At 45.4% G+C, this 16,288-nt stretch overlaps 1 protein-coding gene across 22 annotated transcripts in view; it reads left to right on the top strand.

Annotated features, from left to right (window-relative positions):
• Rbms3 (RNA binding motif, single stranded interacting protein 3) overlaps positions 1 to 16,288 on the top strand; it is a 786,929-nt gene that overhangs the window by 289,381 nt on the left and 481,260 nt on the right. For all 22 annotated transcript variants that reach the window (XM_017596208.3, XM_017596203.3, XM_039082840.2 and 19 more), the window contains one exon: positions 14,777 to 14,835. In XM_017596208.3, the coding sequence (XP_017451697.3) occupies positions 14,777 to 14,835 (59 nt within the window). The remainder of the gene's footprint in view (positions 1 to 14,776; positions 14,836 to 16,288) is intronic.

Below are 16,288 nucleotides of genomic sequence, written 5' to 3'. Positions count from 1 at the left end.
TCTAAGAAAAATAAAAATGATCTTTATGGCACTACCTCTTTTCTGATTGCGTGCTGCTCCCTGCTTTGCCCTTTGTAGGTTCTGAATTTTCCAACAAAGCTATTGTGTCACTGGGTAAATTAATCACGGAGTCATGTTTTAAATGTTGGCACTGGACAACTCATTTCAACCATGCAACCTGTATCCACTAAACAGCTTTAAGCAGCCACTGTATGGTTGATGAATTTGTCTTTGGTATACTTCCCTTCCTCCTCTCCCTCCTCCCCCTCCCCCCTTCCTTCCGCCCTGTCCCTCCCTTTCCTCTCCCTCCTCCCCCTCCCCCCTTCTCTTTTTCCTTGTCTTTCTCATCTTCCATTTTAACACAGGTCTGGTGGCTCACAACTCTTTGTACCTCCAGTTCTGGGAGACCAGATGCTGTCTTCCGGCTTCCGGCTTCCGTGGATGTCTCCACGCACAGGCACAACCCCAGACACAGACACATACAAACACACAAAGTTCAGTTAAAACTAAATCTTAAAAAAAAATAAACCAGTGAAAACGCTCTTTCTGAGTGTGGTCCTTACGCGGTGCTATGCCTCACTCACTCCTTGGATGAGGAGAGGTAAATGTGTTGAGTGTCGGGTATGAGGAAGCAGTGTGTTAGTTCCCCTTGGTGAGACAGACATTTGGCTGCCTCACAAAACAGGAAATCAGTCTGTGTGTAGCCACTTTCCTTGCCTTCCTATCCCATTGTCAGGAATGAAGGCATTGCTACACTGTGTTCATTTACTCAATGAACTCACACTGTTCTGTGTAACCAAAAAGTGTGTACTGACTCCACCACTGAAGAAGTCTTCAGTTTCTGCATCAGAAATGACCCAACAGAGTGAATAAACTAGCGACTAGTGATAAGATATTACACTTTACTACTAAAACAACTTATGATCCAGTGTCACCTTGACCAGAGATGTGTCCAGTGTCCCATTGGATCTGGACAGAAGATAGAAAGGTAGAGGGATGTCAGTTGACTTACAAGGAGGAACTAAGAGTCATGGCGGCAGCCGTCTTAGTGGGAAGAATGATGCTGGAGGACTCATGCCAGGCTTGGGAGCTACTAGTCTGCTAACAAAGCATTTCTGAAGACATATCATGCATGTTAGTAAATATAGCAATACTAGTCATCATGGCCCATTTGGGTGACTGTAGACCATTGCTACCAACCGAATGGCTTTTAAACAGTTATGTAGGCTGGGGAGTTGACATAAAGACACTGGCAGATTTCGTGTCTGGTGAGGTCTTTCTCAATGATCCACAGAACCTTCTTCTGTCTGCATTCTCAGGTGCTGATTGACAAAGCTCTCTGTCCTTTTAAGGGGACACTAATATTGACAGATGCACCACCCACCATTCCTACCTATTAAGTACCTAGAGAGGTGACTAAATTTCTCAGTACCTAGTTTTGGGAGGAAAAATAAGTAATTTAGTCTATGACCAAAGGTTGCGTCCTACAACAATGTTCCCCAAGCCAGGGAAATGATCCCATGTGGTGGGTGCCTGGTAATGTTTTACCTTAGCCTACAGAAGATTCCATGTATGCAATTCAAGAGCTGATGCTTCCTTAAATTGTCTTCGTATCATCTATCTGTGAGACTCTGATAACCGTGTCCATTCAATCCACATCACATGCACAGTGTGCTGAAACGGACCTCACGGAAGCCCTAAATTTCCTGGAAGACTTTATTTCTTTCGAAGTGAATTTTAATAACCAGGTGTGTGTGTTCAGGTGTATGGTTACTGAGGAATTTGGGTCCTTAAAGGAATAAATGGTTCTTTAGCCTTTTGACTGGCCAGAGGGCAGACTTCTAACTGGACATTGTTCTTTGTATGTTGTGACCAAGGAAATCAAGGAAAGAGAAATAGCTAAATGGATCTGAACGTCAAGACAAGCAACACTGGTGAAAGTGGTATGAACTTGGATAAGCAACCCAGGTTTCAGATATCAGATTTTTTTCCCCTCATCTTTAAACATCTCGACCCTGTGAACGCTGCTCACGGGTAGAGGGCTTGCCAAGCAGACACTTAGTTCTGGCTTCCTCCTCAGCCTCTCACAAACCAGGTGTGGTGCTCCACAGCTGTAATTCTAGCCCTCGGGAGGTGGAGGCCAAAGGAGCAGAAATTCAAGCTCTTCCTCGGTTACATGGGAAGTTTAAGGTCAGCGTGGGCTACAGGAGACCCTTTCTCAAAACAAAACAGCGATCAGATCAGCTTACTGCGCGCGTGTGAGAATTCGAAATAAAATATCAAATGCGACCTGTCACAGGGCAGGTGCAAAGTGAGCAGAGGGCGGTTTAGGGCAGCAGGGGAGGGTGTGGGGTGTGGTGGGGTAGTGGGGATGCCTACCAGTAGGTATTTCTGCTCTGAAATAGTTGCCTGACACGGGACTAAGGGTACGGCTCAGTGGACAAAGGGCTTGCCACACAAATATGAAGTGGATTTGCAGTTCCAAAAAAAAAAAAAAAAACCACGCTGCTGGTTGTGGTAGCAAGCGTCTACCATCCTATTGCTCCCGTAGAAGGATATTGGGTGTGGGAGATCAGAGGAGAGGTCTTGTGAATCTTGTGAATTTCAGGACCTTCCTGGGCCTTGTAGGTTTTGTTTACTTCCAGAGTCTTATAGACCCTCTCTCTCTAGGAGGGGATGCTTCAGTCCTGAGAAAATGGTTATGCAACACTTGGCACTTGGGAAGCATAGACATTTCAGGGCAAAATATATATAATATGCAGGAAGGTAGGGCATAGACTTCACAGAATCATTCAGCAACTGGAGCAAGGACATAGAGGAGACCAGAGGGAAGGCAAGGTGACAGCCAAGGTGAGAGTCTGCTGCTGATGTCTTGGCATGGGCTCTGCAGCCAGACTTGTGTTGGTTGGATTCTGATTTTGCAATTTCACTTGCATCAGTCCTAGGGAAGTGGCTTCAGGTCCCACCCACTGACTCATTGTAAAACTACGATATTTATCTAACTTCTAGATCATGGGTTCATGAGAATAAATATATGTGGCAAATAATGGGGCAGATTAAGAGAGGTGCTAACACCCATGAGTTCCTGAGAGGCATTTAAAGTCTCCAAAAATCTAAAAGAACACAGTTAGAATTGGTACTACAGCAGTGGGCTCCGACAGAAGGGCCTTGGTACCATTCACACTCAGCTGTGCATGAATTATGGGGAAGCTGTCAGGCAGTGGGGACCAAAGAATGTCAGGGTCAACAAGTGGTCATGAAGGGGCAGGTGGAGGGGAGTGTAGGTGTGGGTTAGGGAACCAAAGCAGTGTATGCTGGAGAAGGTTATGAGGCAAAGGCATGAGAACGTGGCATGGGAAGTGGTTTTGCCTGGAGAAGAGATGGAGATGTTAGGTGCAGCCAGAAGGAGGTGCAGTTAGTGAAGTATGAGTCCTCACTGGCTCTGAGTTCTACAAAGAAGTACCATTGTTTGGGGGTGCGTGATTGATGAGGAACCACCACAGGCCATGAGTTGGGAGATGCTAGTGACCACGAATGCCAAGCATAAATATCTGAGTTGCTTTCGTGCTGAACACTAACCACGTAAGTGCTAAGGCATGACTTAGAGAGGGAGTGAGAGCCATGTCAACTGGCCGCACATCATGCTGAGAGTTTTAACACATACCATTCATTTTATCTTTACAGCCACTGTGCAAAGTAGAGTTCAGTAGTCATATTGTACAGATCAAGGAACAGGAGTGAGGGGTCAAGAAATTTATCTCAGATCAGAAGGAGCTGAGAGGCAAATCTGTATTGTATGGTTCTGTGAAGACTATTCCCTTTCCGTATCCACTGATCAAATATGAAAGGCTGTTGAACACAGTGAAGAGTCGAAAGGTTGGATGGGCGAAAAACAAAAGCATAAACAACAGAATAAGCATCCCAAACACAAGTGTCAGATGGCTGAGAGTCCCAGGGCTGCTTACAGGGAGACTTGTTTCTCACTGCCACCGACTAAGGCGCTAGATCCCCCTAGTGTGATTAATGGCTTTAATTGTCAACTTGGCACAGTCTAGACTCACGTGGGAAGGGTTTCAGTGAGGGGTTGTCTTTATTAGGTTAGCCTATGGGCAGATCTCTGCGGGATTATCTTAATTACACTGATGTGAGAAGACCCAGCCCACTGTGGGTGGCACCATTCCCTAATCAGAGTCCTCAACTGTATGAGTGGAGAAAACAAGCTGAGCATGAGCAAGCAAGGAAATGAGCTCGCATGTACTCCTCACTCTCTGGTCTTGACTGTGACAAGTCATTCACATCACATGACCGGCTATCTGAAGGCACTGCCTTGACTTCCCCACAATGGTGGACTGTAACCTAAAACTGAAAGCTGAAATTGAAACCCTGGTCTCCTTCAAATTGCTTTTGTTCAGGTTAGTTTATCACAGTCACAGGAATGAAACTCAGACACCTGTTCTACAACCCAGTTTCATAACCTAAGTTACCATTTTGGAGTCATTGAGTGGAAGAATCACAAGATCTTGTGATGTTGTTCCATTTTTTAAAAAATTGAACATATCAGATGAGATAAAGGGAGTGGAATAGGGTCTGAGGGAGATATCCTCAAAGTACACTATATGTAACCTTTGGGTTTTTGTTTTTTTGTTTTTTTGTTTTTTTTTTAAAGTGGAGAGATGTCTCGTTGTTAAAGGTTAATACTACTCTTGCAGCCGTCTTTAGTCCGGGGGAACCAGCGCCCTCTTCTGGCCTTTATAGGTAGTGCATGCATGCGCACACACACATGCACACACTTAAAAATAAAATAAATCTTTTTAAAAATATGAACAAAACAGAATGAAAAAATAAATTGCAAACGTCCACTTTGGGTTGATGACGGCTGTTTCAGGTTCACCCCTGCTTCTGATTAAAGAACGGGCGGGAATACTGCGTAATTGATGACTAATGATATTTGACAGTTTTCTCTCTGCGCCACATCCTAATTCAGCCAAACTTTTAACCGTCCACTCGCTCCTATTGTAGGTGAAGGAAGAGTGTAGCGTAGACAATGCCTGTGTTTCCTTCTCTTTCTTCTTAAAATCAGCTGCGAAGGAATGTCAGAGCAGCTGAACCCGGGTTGTAAGCTGTCGCTGCATCGGCTAAATGATTAATAACGGCGAGTGAAAACTGAAAAAAAGAAGGAGGATCGTTTGGGGGTAGAGAGATAGCTCAGATGTTAAAGTGCTTGCTTGCAAAGAGGAGGACCTGAACTTTATCCCCCAAACCTTCATAGAAACAGCTGCGCTTTGCACACACTTATATCCCCAAGGCTGGGAAACAAAGGTGGAGACAAGTGTAGGGGGGGAGGGGTCACTGGCCACCAGACTAGTGAGAGACCCTGTCACACACGAAAAGATGGATGGTACGTGAGAAATGACTGCAAGTTGACCTTTGGCCTTGTGTCCTTGTACCCATGCACACACACACAGAACCACACAAAAGTCCTTTGCTTTTCAACATGGACTGTCAATGAAACAAAAGAAACGGGTTTTCAGTTTAAAACATGGAGCAGTGAATGCTTTCTGGAGGGGCTGTGGTTGGTGACTTGTTTGTCCCCCTGGGCTTTGATCTTCCTCAGACAGAACTCCAACTTCTTGCTCTCTAGCACACAGCCATCTGCTCCACAGCAGGGGCCTGATCATGATGCAGTGCAGGCCAGAAGCTTGCTCAGTGAGAACTTCTCTCTAGCAGACTGCTAGTTTGGGGACTCTTTATCCCTCCATCAGACTTCCTTGGAGTTTTCTTTGATCTCTTTCTCCTGTGGACTCCGTGTAGACCCTTTCTTGAAGCAGGGGAGTGGTGCATTGTGGGACTCAGACCACTGGCAGTGTGACTTGCACGATGTGAGGGTCCTGATGCTGAGCTGTTCATTGCTGTTTGTCCTGTGGACACCCTTGCCACCTGTAGGCGTCTACCCTAGTCCTGAGTCCTGAGGACTGGAATTGGGAAGTGTCCTGGAGTTGGTTCATCCTTGGGGCAGTGGTCCTCAAGAGGATGACAGCAGCATGAGAACCCCCTCAGGGACCTGATCAGAGATGTAAATTCTACGGTTTTATGCCATATCTACTGAAAGAAGACTTTACTCACAGGGCCCACCTGACCATAAATGCTAGCTTGTGCTATGTCATTTAGGCAGACATTAAAGTTTGAAGGCCAGTTGTTATTTAGAGTAGGTGAACTTTGAAGTGTAGAATCATAGTACTGTAATGGAACATGCCTACTGTTAGCATGGTGGAAATAATACTTTGATAGTAGCAGGCTTGTCTGGGAAAGAAACACACTTTCCATTTGTTTCTCTTATGTCTAAGATCCATAACTAGTGAGATGGATTGGTGGGTAAAGTTGCTTGCTGTCAGCCCGAAAAACTTCAGTTTGATCCCTTCTTGGGCCCTCAGGGTAGAAGGAGAAAAGTGTTTTCTTCACATGCCTCTGACCTTTGCACCTCTGACCATGGTGCACACATGTAAACACACCACGCCCGCGCGCGCACGCACACACACACACATCCACACATCCACATTCACCCATCTACATCCACACACACATCCACACATACACACACACACCTATACACACATACACACACATACACATACACACATACACACACATACACATACACACATACATACACACACATACACACACATACACACATACACACACATACACACACACATACACATACACACACATACACACATCTACACACACATACACACACATACACACATCTACACACACATACACGCACATACACATACACACACATACACACACATACACATACACACACATACACACATACACATACACACTCCTATACACACATACACACACATTCACATACATACACACAAATACACATACACACACACACACACACACACACACATACACTCTCAGACAAACTTGTGCTCATGCCCACATGCTCAGGCACACGTGCACTCACACAAGCACACATGCACACACCTTTAGTAAATATAATATATTTATATATTTTACATACACTATATTTATTATGTAATTATATATCATATTTATAGAATATTTTATTTAAAAATGATTCATAAATAAAATGCATATAAATATAATATATAGAACAAGTTAAAAATCAGTAGCATTTCTGATTATCAAAATATCACCCCTTTTGAAACACTTCCATCTCCAAAATCTTTGCTTCGGTTCCCGCTGCTGCGTGTTTTGTTACATGTTTCTTACAGGGAGTATTTAAAAGAGCAATTCTGTCCACCAACTTCCCTCAGGTCCCTTTTCTTCCCCCAAAAGCCAGCAGCCCCAGGGGGAGAGGTGTTTATTATATTAGTTGCCGTAATGAACTACTATACTAGGTGGCTGGACAAAACTGGATTTGTTCTCAGTTCTGTATGCTGAAGCCAAGCCGTGTGCATGCCTGTGTCTAGCATGGTCTATCTGTGGTTTGTAGATAGCTGTGTGGTTCCTTGCATCTTCTCATCCCTTTCTTCTCTGCCTGTCTCTATCCTAATGTGCCAAGGCTTCTTTCTTACCTTAGCAATCTCTTTGAAAGGTCCCATGTCTCACTAACGTGGCTTTCTGAGAGTCAGGGGACGAAGACGCCAATCGATTTGGAAGGAATATACTTACTTTCACCCACCACAATTATGCATGCCCTTAGGCATTCATTTGTGGCTCAAAGTAGTTAATTGTCCAAAATATGAATTTTTAATAACTTTAACATTTTGCTATGTATTTTATACCCATATTTTTCTGCATAAATTTGTTCACACCATGTGCATGTAGCACCCCCAAGGAAACAATAAGAATTCCCTGCAACTGGAACATATAGGCTAGTAGAAGACAACTTGTAGCTTCTGGAACCAAATCCAGGTCCTCTGTAAGAACAGAAAGTGCTCGAAACCACTTAGCCAAGTCTCCCTCTCCCTGAATATAAACTTCTGTGGATGCATGTCTGAAACGAGGCTGGGGTCGTTTATCATGAACTGATCCCTGTCACATTCCAAGCGGGTCACGCCACCTACAGACACATTCCATCGGCGCCCCTAAATGCCAAAGAGAGAATGGATGAGCCACCCAAGAAGTAGGGGGGGGGAATCACCTCTGCTAAATGGATAGTGTCTCACACATTAAGTGGACGCCATCCCTGCTTTGCGTCTGGTTTCCATACGGGAGGCATGTGAGAAATGGCTTCGCCAGGATTTAATTGACAGTGGAGACTCTATCTTTAGTCTCTGCCTATAATTTTTTTTCTGAGTTAATATACACAATGGGTGATGTGGTGAAGGACTCAAAAATAAATTCTCTGTATAAGTATCTTACCAATTTGATGTCTTAATAATGTATGAAGAAGAAACCCATAATAGGTGTTATTTTCCCTTCAACTCTGGCAAGCAAAAGAAGCCTCGGGTTTAAATTAGGCTTGTGTATGAAACAAGGAGCTATGTCAACAAATACGGTTTGAGGTAGAAGCAACATAAGACAGAGAGTAATGGCCGGAAGGATACTGGATATCTCTTTTACAAATTAAATGAAAACTAGAGTAAAAGGAGTTTAAGAAGATAATCGCAAACATATGCATTCTATTTTGAATTATGGATATGTGCATGTGAGTGCAGGTGCCCAAAGAGGCCAGAGGTGTAGGCTCTCTGGGGAGCTAGAGTTATAGGACTGTTTGAGTTACCCAGCATAGCAGCCGAAAATGGAGGTTGGATTCTCTGCGAGAGCAGTGTATACTCTTCACCACTGCACCATTCTCTTAATTAGGGTTTACCGCTGTGAACAGACACCATAACCAAATCAACTCCTATAAGGATTGAACTGGGACTGGCTGACAGGTTCAGAGGTTCAGTTCATTATCATCAAGGCAGGAGCATGGCAGCATCCTGGCAGGCATGGTGCAGGAGGAGCTGAGAGTTCTGAAGACAAACAGGAGAAATTGACTTCCAGGCAGCCAGGGCAAAGGTCTTAAAGCTCGCAGCCACAGTGACATACATACTCCAACAAGGCCACACATACTCCAATAAGGCCACACCTACTTAAACAAGGCCAAACCCACTCCAGCAAGGCCACATCCACTTCAGCAAGGCCATGCCCACTCCAGCAAGGCCACACCCACTCCAGCAAGGCCACACTTACTTCAGCAAGGCCACACCTCCAACAAGGCCACACCTATTTCAACAAGGCCACACCTCCTAATAGTGCCGCTCTCTGGGCTAAGCCTATACAACCCATTCCAGCCATCTCTCCAGACTTGCTAGTTACCATCCTAAAGAGGACTCTGGACATAGGAAAGTAGTGTTTGAACCCTGGCTGAACTGGGGACTTCACAACCACATTGGGTAGTGGAGAACATGTGTATACACCGTGGAGTGGTGCGTGCTGTTTTCAAACAGTGTCCTGCCAGAGCTCTTAAGGGACCATCCGTGCTGGCAGGGGAAAACCCATGTGGAAAGGCTTACAAGTTTTCTTACTCTGTTTCCACCAAGCATTTCAGCCCCCTGCGGAAGTCGTCTGTGGAGAGTACTTTACCTCATCTCGCCGGAGGAAAGGAAGGGATGGCAAAGGGAATTAGATTTATCTCAAGCTCCTGGAGCTGGCAAGCTCATGGGACCCCATCAGCTGTCCATTCCCAGGCATTATTTAGTGACACGGCCATATTTTCTAAGGTCAGGTTTTGTCTTCCGCTCATGGGTGACAGAGCTGGAGAAAATCTTTACAAAGACTTAAATCTTGATCTAAACCTTAAAAAGAGGAGGCAAGGTTATATATGTTCACAGTTAGCCTTGAGCTTAAAGCATATAAAAATATATAGGTTTTTAAAAATCTGACTACATGTGTGTAAGTGTGGGGTGTGTGTGTGTGTGTGTGTGTGTGTGTGTATGAACATGCATGTGTGTGTGACTTGGGAAGCACTCATGTTCGCTTCTGCTGTTTCTGGCTTCTGTCGCATTGGAAAGTTGATCCTGGAGTGTAACTAGAATGGAAAGGGGGTGGTCTAGAATGAATGTGGTTTGCGTCTTTTTTAGAGAGAGCAAGAACATCAGAGAGAGACAGAGAGAAACAAAGACATACACACAGAGAGAGACAGAGAGACAGAGAGAGACAGAGACAGAGAGAGACAGAGAGAGAGACAGAGAGACAGAGAGAGAGACAGAGACAGAGAGAGACAGAGAGACAGAGAGACAGAGAGAGAGACAGAGACAGAGAGAGACAGAGAGACAGAGACAGAAAGAGAGACAGAGACAGAGACAGAGAGACAGAGAGAGACAGAGACAGAGAGAGACAGAGACAGAGAGAGACAGAGAGAGAGACAGAGAGACAGAGAGAGACAGAGAGAAACAAAGACATACACACAGAGAGAGACAGAGAGACAGAGAGAGACAGAGACAGAGAGACAGAGACAGAGAGACAGAGAGAGACAGAGAGAGGGACAGAGACAGAGAGACAGAGAGAGACAGAGAGAGGGACAGAGACAGAGAGAGACAGAGAGACAGAGACAGAAAGAGAGACAGAGACAGAGAGAGACAGAGAGACAGAGAGAGAGACAGAGACAGAGAGAGACAGAGAGAGACAGAGACAGAGAGAGACAGAGAGAGACAGAGAGACAGAGAGAGTCAAAGAGAGACAGAGAGACAGAGACAGAAAGAGAGAGACAGAGAGACAGAGACAGAAAGAGAGAGACAGAGAGAGAGAGAGTCAAAGAGAGACAGATAGAGATGGATTTATAGTTATATCATTTTTGAAAAACAAAGTCATTTCCTTTATTTTATTTACTTAACAAAATATTAGTGTTTAATTATTTTATCCTGCTTTTTGCAGGAATGCATCCACTATTTTCTCTTACTAGAGCAATGCTCTACTTTTTCACATGTAGCAATGGCTCGGGGAGAGACAGGCATCTGAGTGGTTTCAACACGGTAGGGCAGTATACAGCATCAAGGGCGCTGCCGTTGGGTGTGATTCAGTGTGAGATGCACTCATTTCTAATTGTGTCTTCACTAAGCTTCAACACTGAAGGTACTTATGGAAAATGAATATTGCAGAACTAGCTTTAGAGGCCAATTAAGTGGAGCTAGAGAGATGGCTCAGGGACTAAGGGCACTGGCTGCTCTTGCAGAGGTCCCCATCCAGTGGGTCACAGCCATTTATTCCAGGGGATCTGATGCCCTCTTCTGACCCCCACCTGGACCATGCACACACATGGAAAACTTGCATACATGCAGGCAAAACATTCATAAAATAAAAATAAAGATGAAAAATTAGAGAAAGAGAATCAGATGGTATTTTTTTTTAAAAAATCCTTTAAATACAGTTTAGAATTTTTATCTTAAGGATTCTGTACCTGTTGTGTATTAGGTTTAAATGTTTTAAACTCTGTCTGTCTGTCTGTCTGTCTGCCTGCCTGCCTCCTCTTCCTCCTTCTCCTTCTTCTTCTACTTCTTCTTCCTCTCCTCACTCTCTTCTTCCTCCTCCTTCTTCTTCTCTTCCTCTCCCTCTCCCTTCTTCTTTTAATCTCTTGAATACTGTGCTAGTGTTACTTTTCAGCAGAATGACATTTTTGCCTCTCCTTCTTTTCCTCCTTTTTTTTCTCATCACAAACATTTTCCATTAAATTATTATTTATTTATTCACATTACATCCTGATTGCAGCCACCCCCCCCAGCATGGTTCCCTCCTCCATCCCTCTCCCCTTTACCTCTGAGAAGCTGGAGGTCCCTCCTGGGAGACCAATCCACCCTGGTACCTTTAGTAGCTTCAAGACTAGGTACATCCTCTCTCACTGAGACCAGGCAAGACAACACAGTTAGAAGGTCAGCATTCACAGGCAGGCAACAGAGTCAAAGTAGGTCCTCACTCAAGTCACTGGGGGATCTGCATGAAGATCAGGCTACACATGTACTACATATGTGCAGGGGAGGGGGTCGATCCAGTCCTTGTATGTTCTTTGGTTGATGGTTCAGTCTCTGGCAGTTCCCAAAGGTCCAAGTTAGTTGATTCTGTTGATGTTCTTATAGAGACCGTATGCCCTCTGGGTTCTTCAATCCTTCCTCCAACTCTTCCACAGGACTTCCTGAGCTCTGTCAAGTGTTTGTCTGTGAGTCTCTGCATCTGTTTTGGTTAGCTGCTGGGCGGAGCCTCTCAGAGAACAGTTATGCTAGGCTCTTGTCTGTGAATCTAGGCTGACAAATACAAAAATAGCTTGAGGTTCCAAGGTAGTCGAAGGAGGAAGGCAGGGCAGCTATGTGTCCACACGGGTCTTCTGAGGACAGCTCAGCACATCCCCCAAACACACATGCACACAATTGGCAGGGCTGCTACTGCATTCTTTTATGTCTCATGCAGGGCCCCATGTATCCAGGCCAGCCGTGCCAAATACAGCTGTCAACAGTGTCTTCCCATGTTACATCATTGTGACAAGGCTTTGACCAACAAAGTGGCATCAAGGTCTCACAGTGTGTCCCATTTTTTTTTAAAAGCACCCATTTTCCTGAGGAGCTCATGCTTAGTGAGCATTTACCCGATGTGACATGTGGAACCTTCTTCTCTGAAGATAGTGTGGAAATATGATAGTATATTTTACTGGCCATTTTCCGTGGGGGTCTCTGCAAACACCAGGGCCAGCAGAGTAACAATCCCAACAAGGTAAGAGAAGGAAATCTGGTTCAACAGGCTCAGAGGCTGATGTTGGTTCAAACTTCTGAAGTCTGACCTGGGCAGTTTATTTTAGGCATATCTAAGTATGGCACCATTCGTAAACACTTCCTGGTATAGCACAATGAGGCATGATTACACACAACTTTTTGCAGAGTACACGTAGACTTCTTCCATGAAGGTGAGTTCTAAAGATGTGTGCTACCTCCAGGGCTCAGGGGGAGGATCTGGTGTGGTCTATGTCATCCAGAGAGTGTAAGGGATCATCTTGGCTGTGTATCATCTCCAGTCATCCAGTCATGGTTGTGGGAGTTTGGAGAACAGGGGTGGAGGTGGGGGAGTTGGCGGCACAAATAGTTTAATGGCCATGAGGATTATTGAGTATCTTTGATCTCGCTTGTGCGAGCTTCCTATGACCGGGCCCAACAGACAATGGAAGGATCACCTGACTATTAGCCACCGCCAGGGGGGATGGGTCACAGAGCTCGCTCTGCCTTTGAAGAAGGTAACTGCGTGTCCAGCATCCCTGCTTCCCCTACTGCTCTAGGTGACCATAAGAGCCTTTGTGCTCCCCCAAATCTTCCCCGGACAGAAAACCTGAGAATGAAGTAGAACGTGGACAGGAAATGCGTGTGGATTGATGCCTGCAATCCTAGTGCTAGGGAAACTGAGGCGAGAATATGTTTAGTTCTGAGCTACCTGGAAATACAGTGGACGGGAAAGAAAATGATTGCAATATATTGTATGAAAAAAATTGTTCTGAAGAAAGTAAACAAAAATGAGGGCTGTGTATATGTCGATGGTAGAACGGAAGGAAGCAGAGCCTCGGGTTTCTTACATAGCAAAGGGCATCTTGAACTTGTGGTTCTCCCGCCAATACTTGGCATGGCAGGCATGCACCGGCGACTTCTAGTTTCTGCAGCTCTGGGGATTGAACCCAGGGCTTTGTGCCAGCTAAACACTCTGCGGAGCCTCATACTTGCCCCTGCTGGCTACATCTCCTAGTGGAAGATCGTGAGAAGTGAAATTTTCAGGGACTTGGTCCTCAGAGGGAGGTGATGATCGGAGAGAACGGTGTGAGGAAAAGCTAGTGTAGAGGCGGCTACTCCGATTCTCATACCTCCCTCAGCCCCACAGGCAAAACCCATCGGCCCTCAGAACAACCCCGCAAGGAAGACAGTGTTCCTCTCAGCCATCATCCACTGCTCATGGGGATCCAATTAGTTATTTATGCATTGAGTTTAGTCACTTTCTTATTCTGTGTACACAAGTGTTTTGCCTGCATGCATTTCTGTGCCCCGCCTGGTGCTGGTTGAGGTAGATGATGATGATGATGATGATGATGATGATAACAATTATTATTATTATTATTATTATTATTGTTGTTGTTGTTATTGTTATTATTATTTTGCAACAGAATCTCACTATTCCAGGCTGTCCTTGAATTCCCCATCTGGCCCAAGGATAACCTTAAACTCTCACCTCTCCTGCCTCCACTTCTTGACTGCCGTGACTGCAGAAGTCTAACAACATATCTGGTTAATGGGTTGCTAGGGCTGAATCCAGAGCAATGTTCATGCCCCCAGCACGTACTCTCCCAACTGAGCTAAATCCCCCAGTCTGTAACGTCTTAGTTTTACAGAGGGAGATGTGGTGGCTGTGAGGAGCTGGACTAAAACGTCCAAGGTGACGGCAGAGGTAGTGAGAATTGGTCACAGGCCCCAGGCCAGCATCACACCTTAATCTGGAGGTCCACAGGTGGCTCTGCACATTGCTTCCCTCCGTGGATACCCGAGCCAGCTAGATGGGCATATGCCTGTGGGCCCAGCCCAGGGCTCGCCCGCCGAAGCGGGGGTCCAGGTTATCAAGAATAGCTGATGCAAGGGCACCCTGCGTGAGGATGGTGCTCACCCCCCCCCCCCGACGCACCTCTGGAAGTAGTGGGTGCCGCAATGTTCATGAAGGTCATGTGAGTGTCTTCACTGGGTTTCAATAACAGCTTTGTTCTCTCTCTCTCTCTCTCTCTCTCTCTCTCTCTCTCTCTCTCTCTCTCTCTCTCTCTCTCTCTCTCCCCCTTCCCCCCCCCTCTCAGGTACGGAAAAATCGTATCCACGAAGGCAATTCTTGACAAGAATACGAATCAATGCAAAGGTAGGTGTGAGCTCCTCCCACCCCGAGCTCTCCCTATACCCCTCAGTCGACGGCGCCTCCAGGGGCGCAGGGACCGTGGCGTGGCGTGCGTGCGGTACGTGGCAAGCCCCTGTGACGTCGTCAGTGCTTTGTGTAGGCCGTGTGCCTGGTAACATTGCTCATTAATTTTTTTCATTAACAAACAAGATGAAAATCACAAATCAGGACAAGTATCAAATCGCTTTCAACAGAAAACTAAATTACCTTCTAACAACTTCGGGTTGGTCTAATTCGAATGCTATTATCAATGATATAAATTGATTTCCTATATGAAGATGAGGTGCACTGGGGGAAATGGTCCCAGGCAAATCATGCTTTAATTTCTCTGTTCTTCAGAGCTCTGGCAAAATTTGTTGACTAGGAATGAATTTAATGATGGGCCAATTAGATCTATGCTTTGGTTATAAATATCTTACAAGATTTCAAGGCATTATTAAGTTAGGCTTTTTCTCTCTCCCTGCTGGAAATACCCCAGAATCACTTGACAATGTCTGTGGCTTGCGTTTCTCCATGTCTGGAACCTCATACAATGTTTAAAGGTTACCTTAAATTATTTGCGTTATCTATATGGTGATTGCTGCATGACTTGCTTCTGACTGGGAAAGCAGAATGCTTCTTGTCACATATATTATTCCTTGCCCTTAATCCAGTATTCGTTGTAATTCTGAAGTCAAGCACTGTGGGTGAGCCCAAGAGAGTGTGTGCAAGTGTTAGCAAAGGACACTCATGTCCTCCTAAATGTCCCCTGACCTTCTGGGTGATGGTAGGCAGATTCATTTCAGTAGCTTTTCAAAGAAAAGTGTTGCTTGTCTCTGATCAGCTCAGGACCACATCAGGAGCAAGACGGAGAATACCAGCGTGTAAGTTCTGTCTTGAAAGAGTTCAATTGCCAGTTGAAAGCAATCGCACCCTAAGATGATATAAACACAGAAGCTCGCCCGCAGTCAAAGCACCAGGAAGGCAGAGCTGGGGGATCCCCCCAAGCTTGCTGGACTAGCTAGACTAGCTGGTCCTGTGAGGTCTGAGTTCATATAGATCCCGCATCATTATAGGTGGGGAAAATCACCAAAGAAGGTAGCCAGGGTACACAGCTCTGGCTTCCACATGCACTCGCACACATGTATACAGAGAGAAGCAAATCCCAACATCCTCGGGAGGACCCTGGCTATTCTAGCTTCACTGTGCGCGTGGATTGTAGATCCCAGAAGGAGCTGCGGAATACTGTGGAGTGTGGAGATGAACGTTTTCTTTCTTGGGAATGAAAATTACAAAAGCAAGGCCAGGAAAGCCAGAGGCTGAGGGAGATTTTCCAACTTGGAATTGTATATACCCTTGCAGTTGTTATGTAAAATTATACCAGGGAATGTTGCTGTAGTCGGTGGGAAGGGGCACAGCGATTTGGAGGTTTTAAGAA

Source organism: Rattus norvegicus, chromosome 8, assembly GCF_036323735.1.
Source record: "Rattus norvegicus strain BN/NHsdMcwi chromosome 8, GRCr8, whole genome shotgun sequence".
Classification (NCBI taxonomy): domain Eukaryota; kingdom Metazoa; phylum Chordata; class Mammalia; order Rodentia; family Muridae; genus Rattus; species Rattus norvegicus.
Note: the sequence above shows the minus strand (reverse complement) of the source record. Positions and strands in the feature narration are given on the sequence as shown.